This window comes from Rhea americana, unplaced genomic scaffold, assembly GCF_003343005.1.
Source record: "Rhea americana isolate MKP2758 unplaced genomic scaffold, rheAme1 scaffold_396, whole genome shotgun sequence".
NCBI lineage: Eukaryota > Metazoa > Chordata > Aves > Rheiformes > Rheidae > Rhea > Rhea americana.
Genome location: NW_028186530.1, coordinates 201,184 through 213,175, shown reverse-complemented (window position 1 = coordinate 213,175; position 11,992 = coordinate 201,184). Strand labels below are relative to the sequence as shown.

Genomic DNA, 11,992 nt, shown 5'->3' with positions numbered 1-11,992 from the left:
GCGGGCGGGGTGTTGACGAGGGCAGGGCCGGGTCGGGGGGGGGGGGGGAGGAACGGGGGCAGCGGGGGGCGGGGGGGGGGGGGGGGGGGGGGGGGGGGGGGGGGGGGGGGTGGATTTGAGGGTGTAACAGGGAATGGGGGTAGTGACCAGGGGGTGAATTTTGGAGTATAACAGAGGATAGGGGCAGTGATCAGGGGGGCAGGTTTTGGGGTACTAGTGGAGGGGCAGGGGCTGGGTATTAATGAGGGGGCAGGGTAGGGGTATTGCTGTGTGAAGCAGGGGCCTGGAGGGCAGGTATTGCCTGGGGGCGGGTGTGGGGTACTCACTGGGGAGAGGGGCAAGAGTGGCAGCGTTTGCTGTGGGGCAGYGCAGGGGTATTAAGGGCAAAGGGAAGGGTTGTCGTGGCAGTGGGGCAGGAGGCGGGGGTACAAGGGGGCTGTGCAGGGTGCCAGGCTGGGTGCAGCATGGTCAGGCAGGGCTCGGTTGGAGGAGCTGCTTCTAGCCCGAGGTGGGGCGCGTGGGGTGCCGTGGAGCTGGTTATCGGCTGCCGGAGCCTGGGGAAGCGCATGGGAGTTCTGCTGTTTGCAGCAGACCAGGAAAAAGAGTGCCTCAGGGCATGAGAGCAGCGTGCTGGGTGCTGCGGGCCTGCCGTGGGAGGGCAGGCAGCCTTGCCAGCCCCGTGGGTGGGTGATACATGTGCTTGGCTGCTGCGCCTGCACCTAATTTTCTCCTGTTTTTACTTCATAAGCTGTGTCCTGGGCTGCTCTCTGAGAAAAAGCCCAAGTCCCACTGGGTGACTACTGCAAAAYTGCAGCACAGTTTTTTCCCAGCTCTTGCTGAACAATCCTTTGGTTGTAGGAGCACTGGCAGCCTCTGCTTTGTAATTAGTATTGTAACTGGAGCAGAGGGTGCAGGGGGAAGAGTTATAAAGAACATACCCTGCTGGGGGAAAGAGGAGGGAGATGAGCTGGGAGTTGAGCTTGGTCTGTTAGTTGTGGCTCAAGGTGATGCTAGTTAAGCTTTTCAGCGCTGAGCTCCAGCTGTGCTTGGGAGCTGGTGCTTTCCTCCAGCCAGGTATGCATTTTTGTTTTAGTTGGTGCTGACTTTTCTCCCGTGCAGGCTTTGGTTTGTGGGCCTTCCACATAGGGAGAGGGCTTTGCTGTTCGCATGCACTGATCGCTCTCAGCAGTAGAACATGCTTGTTAGCAGGGGGAGAAATGCTCTAAGAGGAAAGCRTGGTGAGGGCAGGGGGAAGTAACAGTGCTGAGAAGGTTGTGCCCTACAGATTAGGAAAGCTATGTGCTGTGCGTGATTTGGGATTTGCTGCCTTGCCCCTAAAAGAGACTGCTTCCAGTATTTCTCCACTGGAGGAATAGTTATTCTGATATAGAAGCCTTTGCGGTGAGGCACAAACCACAACATGCTGCTTTCCTCTGCGCTGAGCCGCAGGTGGGATAGTGGCAGCTGGCAGCAGGGAAGCAACCGCTCCAGGAACGAGTTGCTTCTCTGTTCTGAGTGCATCAGTTGTCATTGACTCCCCAGCAAAGTGATGAATCCTGCTATGATCCCCTAAACTGTTACTTAAAATTAAATATAGTTGCTGTTTCTCTTTCACTAGGGTTTGTTGAGACTGAGAGGGGAGAAAAGTCGTGATGAAGAACCAAGGTGGGGAGACCAAAGCTGCTCCGCGGCCTGCTAGTTCTTCCAAAATGAGCAGCAGCCTGGTGCTGGAGGAAGGCGACTTACCTGAGGCCGCAGCACCCCTTGCAGGTGGGGAGCCCGCAGGCCCCGGGATGTGCAGCTCCCTGTCGGTGGCTAGGGACAGTGCTGACAGCCCGAGCAGCGAGGCACAGGAAAAGTGGGAGCGCAGGTTTCCAGCCTGAAAAGAGTTGAGCTGTTGCTTTTTCTGTAGGAGGGTGGGCTATTGTATCCAACCCTTTTTACTTGTATAAGAGCAGCTGTGATGTCAGGAGCAGAAAATCCTTATTTCTTTTCGCTTCTGTGTATGTGCATTTCTTAAGTAGTTACTGCTTCCTACGGGAATATGTTATCAAAGTGTGGAGTTTCATCTGCCTTTGATCCTGACCTGAACATGATGGGTTATTTACTGTTGCTTAGACCTTAAGGAACCCATACTGGAAAAAGGCAGACGGTTCTTTCCTTGGGACAGTGYTATGTTGAGTGACCTGCCCTGTTTCTGGCACTTTTCAAGTTGTAAAAATAATTGTCTGGAAGAAGAAAAACATGGCTAATAAAGTAGGTGCCTTATGTTCTGATGCTTTGTAAATGTGGGATGTAGCAAATGCCCAGTGCATAGAGTTAGTTTAATAACCAACTGTTGTCTGTCATCAAGAATTCTCATCTGAGGGATCTTTGGAAGCTAAGAAGTGTGCTGAGGGATRGACTGCCTACTTCTTTCCTAAGCATCCACTGTTAGTTGCTCTTAGGGACAAGATACCTTTGATCTGACCCAATACAGCTGTTCTATGTTTGACAAAAGAGACTAACTTGGGTTTTAAATCTATTGTTGTCTTTAAAAGCCTCGCTCCAAGGATATTAGCAGGCTGTTCCTGTGAAGAAAAGCTCATGCAAAACCTGCTTTCCTTAAAGGGTGGGGGKGTGTGAAATTTTGCTCTTGACAGATGTCAGGGGCTTGGTCATGCTCTGGTGATCAAAAGAGAGGCTGTGAGGAATGCACCTCTATTGTCAGGGCAGCTGGCTGGAGACGCAGCCAGAACAAAGCAGCTTATGTTGCTGCAAGTTTAGCTTGTCCTGGTGCAGTGGGGTGCTGGGGAAACCTTCCCTGGGCTGTGTTTATAGGACTGCAGCAGAGATGAGAGAATAGACCGTGTGGGGGAAGTACCATGCTTTTGCGTTCTCGTCTCCCACAGCTCCTCTCGCACAGGAGGACACGAAGTCCTCCCGGCCTGCCGTGCGTGACGTCTCTGAAGAGCTAAGCAGACAGCTCGAGGACATCTTGAACACGTACTGTGTGGATGCCAGCCAGGAGGGTCCAGGCGAGGACGGTGGACAGAGTGAGCCCGCGGAGCCGGAAGAAGCAGAGAAGTGTCGTAGCGAGTCCCCGAGGAACGGCGACCAGGAGTCGGGCAGTCCTGAGATGAATGGGGAGAAAGAAAGCTCGAAGGGGACTGAAGAGTTTCGACCTGGCGAGGAGTGTGGGGAGCGGGATCAGAAGAGGGCTCAGGAAAAGAAGAAAGCCAAAGGCCTTGGTAAGAGGTTCCGTGGTGTGGTATGCAGGCAGCTTGAGAACTTCAGTGCAGGCACTGATTTTTTTTGTTTGTTTGTTTGTTTAATACCGCACTGACTGCCCTTGGTGAAATAAGCACCTTATGTGTTTGATGTACATCCATGTTTGGAAACAATATGGCATCTTGTTCTTGTGGTAYGTGAGGAAACGTGCTGAGTGCTGCAAAGACACTGGCTGGCCCTGAATGCTGCTGCAGCCTCTCAGTTCTGCACGTTTCCCTTCTGCTAGGCACAGCTCTGCCTAGTCAGCCCAGTGGTGGTGCCTATTCTGAAAGCCAAGTTTCCCCATACTTGCTTCAGTTCCCCCTTGGCTGTACGTAGTAAAATCTATGGGGCAGAGTCCAGAGAAGGCACTGGACATGGTAGCTGTGACTGTGAGATAGGGCACRTAGAGATGCCTGTTTTCTCTCTCCTATCCTTGCTTTATGAGCCAGAACGCTGTGTAAAGGAGATAGAATTTTTAAAAATGTATGTCTCATTCCAGGCAAAGAAATCACTTTGCTGATGCAGACGCTGAACACCCTGAGCACGCCAGAGGAGAAACTGGCGGCACTGTGCAAGAAATACGCTGAGTTGGTGAGTCCTTATTTCTTCGTTCCAGGCTCTGGGGAAGGACAGTCCAGAGCAAGCACTGAAACTGTTTGATGAGGCGGAAGATGGCTGTAGTTTACTTTTGTTTGTTTGTTTCCTTGGYGCTGGGAGGTTATGGCTCTTGGTTCAGCTACTCTCATGCAGCTYTGCAGTGTGTGTTCTGGGATCCCTGGATATCTAAATTCCAGAAGATAGATATTGCTTGGTCTGTCCGGGCGTYGCTATTTTCTATTGCAGACGTGCAAGTCAGGACAGAAGTATTGTTGGCAGATCTGTATGGGAGAGGATTTCAGGTCTGTTTCCTCTCTCCTCCTTTAATATTGCATCTCTTGCCCATCGTGTCTGAGGAGAGTACAGTGGCCAGGTCTGCTAGGCTGAGGCCTGCGTGTTCGATCTCTCTCCGCAGGCAGCGCTCAGCTGCGTGTTGACAGGCCCAGCTGTGACAGAGGACAACATGAATGCTTTTCTCCAGTCTCTATTACTCGGTCATTGTGTTCCTGATGATAATTTCTTGACGAGAAATGTGTGTTTGCCAGAGTCACTTCATTGCTGCGTGTCGCATGGCTGAATGTGCATATAAAAATTCCAATAAKTCTCATGTGCCACGTTTACCAGGGCTAGGAGATCCAGGCATGTGCCTARGTTCAGTGCACAGAATTATTGGGCCTTCTGTGCACATCCAAGTGGAGTTTTCAGGATTGCTGTGCAGCCAGCCATGTGCTCGGAGCTCTGCTCCGTTTGAGCAGTGCTTTGAAGTGCTGGATAAATGTGTGAGTCTTTCAGATTCCAGCAGGATGATCAATTTGGGAAGCAGAAAGGTTGTGTCTGAGGCGATCTTGGACTCTGGCAGTCCTGCTCTGCTCTAAAGTGGCAGCTTTGTGATCTAAAGCTCTTGTCYTCCTCTCAGAAGGCAGCAAGCACTTCTTTGATTCCCAAGTCCCCTCCCAAGGGCACAGTGCATGGCTCTGATGTGTTTTGCTGCATCTGTTCCTTTTGCTCCTTTGCCATAGCTGGAAGAACACCGTAACTCCCAGAAACAGATGAAGATCTTGCAGAAGAAGCAGACGCAGCTGGTGCAAGAGAAGGACCACTTGCAGAGCGAGCACAGCAAGGCCATCCTGGCCCGCAGCAAGCTGGAGAGCCTGTGCCGCGAGCTCCAAAGACACAATCGTACCCTCAAGGCAAGTGCCTTGGTTTTCCCACTACTCCAGGAGCTGTTTGATCTCAAGCACTTGGATTGTTTGCTTTGGTGCTGCAAGCCACTCTGGCAGACTTACCTTTGCCCGTGTTTGCCCACAGTCCACTGTCCAGGGCAGCRCTTTGATTTTGTTCTTAAGCCATCATCTCGCAAGAAAGGCAAGCGATACGAGGGAAGGAGGTCAGCACTCACGGTCTTGTCTTGAGTGGAGAAGAGCAGGGTGCTTTGTGGACTAGCCCAAATGTCATGGGGAAGGCAAGTGGGGCAGTGTCTGGGACCTAGCATGTCCCTTGGTAACCGTGACTAGCAGCAGCCTGGAGTGTTGGTTACCATCAGTCCAGCTGCTTGCTAGAGCTGCAGCTGTACAGGGGAGTTCTCTGAGGTCAGCAAACTTCTGCACGTACTTATATCCCGAAGAAGCTCTGCAGTGCTGCCCACCTCTGCCCTTGAGGTAAATCCATACAGACATCTAGGAGAGCAAAACATAACTTATCCAGTGTGCCTGAGCATTATTTCAGGGCCTATTTACTGGAGAAATGGAGGGAAAAGCCCAGAGCAGGTTGAGGCGGGCAGTCCGGCAGTGGCCCAAGGTGCCTTCTCAATTAATATAAGCAATAGTTGGAGGCAGGTGGGTTCATCACAGTTTGGGCAGGATTGCTCACCTACCTGTCCAGCACAGGGGCTGATGTGGTCCTGCTGTCTCTGCCCTCCTCACACAGGAAGAGGGTGTCCAGCGTGCACGAGAGGAAGAGGAGAAACGGAAGGAGGTGACATCCCACTTCCAGGTGACGCTGAACGACATCCAGCTCCAGATGGAGCAACACAACGAGAGGAACTCCAAGCTGCGGCAGGAGAACATGGAGCTGGCAGAGCGGCTCAAGAAGCTCATCGAGCAGTATGAGCTGCGGGAGGAGGTGGGTCAGGGCAGGAGGCCTGGTGTAGGGCTGCTCTGGTGCTTCCATTCTGCCCAGCACTGTGTCCCTGGGGACCAGATGGGAGAGGGAACCTCTGGATTCCTGGGATTTTCCCTTAGGATCACTGCCACTGCTATGTGGGCAACAGTGCCCCAGGTGAACATGTYAGTGACCAGTGGCGTGTTTCCCTTGGCAGCACATTGATAAGGTGTTCAAACACAAGGACCTGCAGCAGCAGCTGGTGGATGCCAAGCTCCAGCAAGCACAGGAAATGCTGAAGGAGGCAGAGGAGAGACACCAGAGGGAGAAGGACTTTGTAAGTCTTTCCGTGATTCCTTAATGGCAGCAAACTCTGCTTCATCTCTATGTGGAGGCTTGTTACTATCAAGCTTCTGAGTGCAGAGCCCAGTCTGGATCAGACCACTCCAGGCCTGTTCCCCCAGCTGCCTCAGGAGTGAGACTGGAGCCCTGCACCGCTCTTCACATTTCTCCCAGCTCTCTGCTGTCTCCAGGCCAAGCATCAGCCATGTGGGGGCATGTTGAAACCCTTCTCTGGTGGCAGCAAGGTAACTGTTTTTACTCTTCCTTAGCTGCTGAAGGAAGCTGTGGAGTCACAGAGGATGTGTGAGCTGATGAAGCAACAGGAGACTCATCTTAAGCAGCAGGTGAGTTACCTGGTCTGTGTGCTTGGCCTGCTTTGTTTTCCTTCCTCCCTCAGCAGGGATGAGCCACTTAAGCTTCTTAAGGTGGAAAACTCCAGGGAAGGATTGTCCCTGAATTTTACATTAGTGAGTCCATGTCAAAACAGAAAGCACATCGTGAGCCTCCTGCAGCTTTTCTGCCTTTTTGGAGAAAGGGCCCTTGGTTTTACCAGCACCTTTCCCAGGGCTGGAGTCTTTCATGTGAACATACCTTGCTGAATCGGACCCTGCAAGTGCTTTGTGTTGAGGCCAGGAGACATTCACTCTGAGGATGTCCCTGTAAGAAAGCAGAAGGATTGTTCTGCTGTGCCTGTGTTGGCAAAGCAGCTCTGTGCTGTGAGTTTGTTGTGAAGTCCAGCCCCAAGATAACTTGTTCAGATCATGGCTGAAATATCCCCCTCTCCTGGGGAGGGCTGAATGGGGAGGCTCTCAGGTGCCACGGTAGGCAGTGAGGGACTGTAACCTTTTCTCTTCCCACAGCTGGCTCTATACACAGAGAAGTTTGAAGAATTCCAGAACACCCTTTCCAAAAGCAGTGAAGTGTTCACAACATTTAAGCAGGAAATGGAGAAGGTGGGTAACTGTCACTGCCCCGCAGAGCTAGTGTGGACTGGAGGCACTGCCTGTCTCTCCTCGCTGCTTTTGCAAGCCAAGAAGCAGCAGCTCTTTGGTTTTGTTCAGTTTTACTGGTATTAAATTTGGCCATGAGCTGGCTGCTTGTAGAAGACAGATGCCATCCTTGTCGGGTGACTGCTGTGCCCTGTATGTATCAGAACAAGCAGGGCTATCTCTGGCTCCTGGATTTGCTGTGGCATGGTTCCCACTGGAGAAACTGAATCCAGCAAGACGAGGAGACATTTCCCAGGCCAGCAAGGACAGCAACATCTCACTGTCTGTGCTGGGAAAGTGGGATACCATTGGAAGGTATCCTACGTGTAACTGACTGCAGCATCCTGCATATGGCTTATTTATTTCTTTTTTGTTGTTGTTGCTGTGGTTCTGTAGATGACTAAGAAAATCAAGAAGCTAGAGAAGGAGACCACTATGTACCGTTCTCGCTGGGAGAGCAGCAACAAGGCTCTCTTGGAAATGGCTGAAGAGGTAAGGAGGCTCTGGCTGTTTGTTTTCTCCTGTGCTGACTCAGGCAGCTGGTGATTTATAGCTTTGGGTCGGAGCTGAGGAAYAACAGGACAGCTCCTGTCTTGTTGCGGGCATGCCGTATGCTGGGAACTGTGTTTCCCTTCAGCTTGATTTCCTTCCCTGTACATGAGGATAGGAGCCCTCTTACCATGTAGCAGAAGTGAGGGTTAATGAATGCAGAGGTGCTTGGAAGTCTGAGATGGTCTCAGCTGCATTTGGCTTCCATGGGGCAAATGGGGAAAGAAGCAGTGACATTAGTCCTTTGAATACTAAGTTTGCTCAGTCACAAATATATTCCCCTTGAGTTCCCTTTGGGGTTTCATCTCTCCCTTTCTGCCTTCCTCCCYGGAGTGGTGAAGTCTGAGCTGCCTTTCTCTTTGCAGAAAACCCTTCGAGATAAGGAATTAGAGGGGCTTCAGGTGAAAATCCAGCGCCTGGAGAAACTGTGCCGAGCCCTGCAAACGGAGCGCAACGACCTCAATAAGAAGGTGCAGGACCTGTGTGCCCACGCGCCCCGGGTAGACGCGGACCTGTCGGAGCCTTTGAAGGACCCATCTCGGGACGGCTCTGAGGCGGCAGCAGGAGGTGCGCCGGCAGAGCAGCGCCCGGCTGAGGATTGCCTTCACTCAGGAAAGCCGACACACAGCACGGACCCTGCGGAGAGCCCGGGAGAACTGAGCATAGGAGCCTTGGGGCAGAGTGGGACTGAGGAACGCACGCAGGGCGCTGACTGAGCCTGCTGTGCAGTAGCCAGAGGTAGGGCAAGGGAGGGTAACATGAATGTTTCCACAGACTTGACCTGATACCCCTCTCCCAGTCCTTGGACAGGTGTGAGGGGACAGCCCTCCACGGGCTTTGAGACTTCCTAGTTTAGGTTTTTGGAGGGTTTTTAAAATTATATATAAATAATGATATATATATGATATATAAAATAATGTGCAGGGCAACATACACTTTATATATGGATATATATGATAACTACAATGACCCACCTCCCTGTATGTGTGTGAATAATATATGGAGACTCAACTGATCGTCCTTTCACTAAAAGACCTTGTCATTGGCAGGCTGTGACTCCCCTAAAATCTAGCACAGCTCAGGAAAGCAGGTGTGTGGAACTGCCCCGGCCCTCCTCCAGCCTGCGGCACTGGGACAGATGGATGTGTCGCCTCCTCCAGCTTCAGATCAACGCGCTCAAGGAGAGTTAGAGCTAAGAAGGGGAGAGCCAATGTGTTTCCCAGCACTGGCTTCTCCCTTCCTCCTCTGGATCCAGCCCCAGGCAGGAGGGAGCTCCTGGACTTGCTCTAATTTTTCTTTTTGTTTTGTTTTGTTTTTTTCACGTCCTGACTGGCAGCTCTCTCTCCTCTGTGAGCTGAGCAAACGGGGGAGAAAGAGGCTGTCTTTCCTCTGTTGTCTGGGTTTTGTGTATTGAATGGGAACAAAAAGAAGCAGAGTAATTGTGGGTGCCTGGTACACACAGGCCCCCCACGGGGCCTTTGCTATTCCCAAAACCTGCCAATGTCTCAATAGCCTTATGATTCACAGTTGCCTCTTTGCTATACGCACATGTGCACAAGTGTATTAAACAGTTAATCCAAAGGTCTAATTCCTAAATGTTTTGCACAAGCGCGTGTGACCAGTTGTGCAAGGGGACAGAAGTCCTTCCCCCTGAAATCCTCTTCCCTGCGTTTGGACCTYCAGGCGCCCATCCCACGGTGCTGAGTGGGGCAGTCTCAGAGGTGTCTATAGAGCTGGGTTTCCAGGAGAATAAACCCTGTCTGCTCCTTGACTCGCTTCTTAAGCTGAATCCTGGGACCACCACAAGGACCATGCTCTGGGCTGGTCCCGCTGCAGGGTCTCACCTCCCGTCAGGCTGTGATGGTGCTCGGGGGCTATGACAGGCTCTTCCTTCTTTTCCTGTTCGCTTTGTCAGAAGAGCATCTCCCAAGTGCCCTGCTGTCACCCTGCCTGCACCACCGCTGCTGTGTCCGGGAGGAYGCCTGTGGCCTCTCCCGTCCGCAGGACGGGGCGGACAAATGCCGAAGTGCTCTGCCTGAAGGACCATGTTGTGCTTAGAGTTCATCTAAGGACAGACACATGAGGCCTGCCAGCACGGTGCTTGGGGGACTTCTACTTAGTTTCTCAAGACTTTTTCTGTTCCTTGTTCTTTCTGGGAGACCCCTGCTTGTTTAGAAACTCTTGCTGCAGCTTCTCTTTACAACAGACTTTATTTTCAGCATTGCCTTCCTTTTACTTTAAGCTGAAGTGAGTTGGCCTGAGCCATTCCTCATGCTGGATGTATTTAGTGGAACAATTTTAATTTGTCTTCTGGCAACACGGTTGCTCTTCTGTCTTCTCTCCGCAAACGTACAGCACCGTTGTGAAGGAACTGCCTCRCTGCTGGAGGGAGCAGCCGGCAGGAGTTGGCTCTCTGCACCCCGCTTCCTCCACTAGGTTTCCAGAAAATTCAGTTTTAACAAACGCAGTCATCTGCAGAGGAGACAGCGTCTAACGAGCCTCTGCGGAGCCGCAGTCTCAAACGTGCTGTGGGACACGTTCCCCGGGACTTAGCTTGGATTTTGTCTTCTGSTCCTTCACTTTCGGTATTGCTCCTTCCAGCACAGGGACACGTCTGCCTCCGACAGGAGCCGGCCCTTCCTGAGCGAGCGAACGTAGCTCTGGCCTGGGGGGACTAAGCTGTTCCCCTGCGGCGTGTTTGAGCAAGGGCTGCAGCCTGTCGCTGGACTTTCGTTCCTGTTTTTCAGTAAAACCCCTCACGAGTCGCAACCCCTTTATTTTTTGTTACGTTAGAGGTAGCCTCTGCGTGGGGTCTGTTGTATGTATCCGTATACCCAATAGAAACGCTCACAAACTCGCCGCTGGTGTCTCTGGTGTCTCTGTCCCGCGCAGGTCTGGTTGTGACGGGCTGCTTGAGGCCGCGCGCGGTGGGCGCCGCTGCTGGAGCAGCCCTTGTGCTTCTCCCCTGTTTGCACGTCCCCAAAGCAAGGAGCTCGGCGGGAGGAAGAGCTGCGGCGCTTGATGCTACCGCGTTAACCAGGCAGCGTTTGGGGGAGAGGTCCAGGGCGYCGGGCCTTACCGCCCGCCGGCTCTGCGGGCCCTCGGCCTCACGCGCTCCTGGCAGGGAAGCAGAAAGGCCCCAACTTCTCTCGAGGAAACAAGCGCTGACCCAGGCCCTCTGGGCAGGCAGGGCATGAGCGGCCGGGGGCGTCCCTGCCCCCGGGGAGGGCTCAGAGGGTTCGGCGGACAGGAGGCGCGAGCCGGCCGCCCTCCTTCCAGTGCGCCCGACCCTGCCGTCCCCCAGGAACAGCTCTGCGGGGGGAAACGTCCTGGCACCAGCGGGATCAACCCCGGAATAGCCCGCCCTTGGCATTCGCATCACCTCTAAATTCCTAAGACTGGCTCAAAATCCTGCAATGATCTAAGTAAGAATTGAACGCTGCTGCTCATTTTGGGCTGCTGCTCTTGTCCCTACCCTTGTCCCTGTGTGAGAAGCCTGGAGGCTTGTTTTTGTGGCAACGGCTCCTGCGATCGCACGAATCCAGATACTAAAAGCTGAGAAACGGGTCATACGGGGGGACGCGGCATAAGCGCCTGTGAGCAGCAGCCCGAGCTGATTTAAGGGGAGGCCGCGTGGCAGCGGTCGGCACAGGCAGGCGTCCRGCGCCCCGGGGAAGGCGCGCGGGGGCTGGCCCTCGTCCGCACCAGGCCCCTGCTGTGCAAACAGGCCCATTGCTCTGTGTGACTGGGGGCCGGATCCTGCCCTCATCCCCCCGTGCGTAGCTGGTGCTGGGCTGCAGGCCGGGCCCCACGGCCCGCTCGCGCGCCGTGGGCTGCCCGGACGCGCGGTGTCCGGCAGTGCCGCCGCCTCGGGAGCTGGAGGAAGTTCCCTTTCCCTTTAAATGCAAATCCCAGCCTGGGCCTGCAGCTGGGACGCGGTGCCTGCGGGCTCCGCTCCGGGACGCGACCCTCGTCGGCACCGCACGCCAGGCACCGCGGCCTGGCACAGGTCAGTGTCCCCCCCAGTGGGGCTGCGCTGCCCGGGGCGGGGGGAGGTGAGGGGGGCGGCCAGAGCCTGTGGACGAAGGGGGTCGCGCAGCCTCCGCCGGCCAGCGCCGTCCCGCTGCTGCGAAGGGGCCTAGCGGATGGAGGCGCCCGGCCGG

The 11,992-nt window shown here is 53.9% G+C and overlaps 1 protein-coding gene across 4 annotated transcripts in view; it reads left to right on the top strand.

Moving 5' to 3' along the window:
- TXLNA (taxilin alpha) overlaps positions 1 to 9,410 on the top strand; it is a 9,932-nt gene extending 522 nt beyond the window's left edge. The window contains exons 2-12 of one of the 4 annotated variants that reach the window (XM_085313788.1): positions 1,619 to 1,770; positions 2,892 to 3,230; positions 3,752 to 3,843; positions 4,869 to 5,039; positions 5,776 to 5,970; positions 6,167 to 6,286; positions 6,561 to 6,635; positions 7,152 to 7,244; positions 7,677 to 7,772; positions 8,195 to 8,567; positions 8,879 to 9,410. In XM_085313788.1, the coding sequence (XP_085169914.1) occupies positions 1,653 to 1,770; positions 2,892 to 3,230; positions 3,752 to 3,843; positions 4,869 to 5,039; positions 5,776 to 5,970; positions 6,167 to 6,286; positions 6,561 to 6,635; positions 7,152 to 7,244; positions 7,677 to 7,772; positions 8,195 to 8,545 (1,650 nt within the window). In that variant the 5' untranslated portion in view covers positions 1,619 to 1,652 and the 3' untranslated portion in view covers positions 8,546 to 8,567; positions 8,879 to 9,410. Of the gene's footprint in view, positions 1 to 471; positions 1,075 to 1,618; positions 1,771 to 2,891; positions 3,231 to 3,751; positions 3,844 to 4,868; positions 5,044 to 5,775; positions 5,971 to 6,166; positions 6,287 to 6,560; positions 6,636 to 7,151; positions 7,245 to 7,676; positions 7,773 to 8,194 lie in introns of those variants that run through there. The other 3 variants (XM_085313787.1, XM_085313789.1, XM_085313786.1) reach the window with 3 other exon arrangements.
- The last annotated feature ends 2,582 nt before the right edge of the window (positions 9,411 to 11,992 follow it).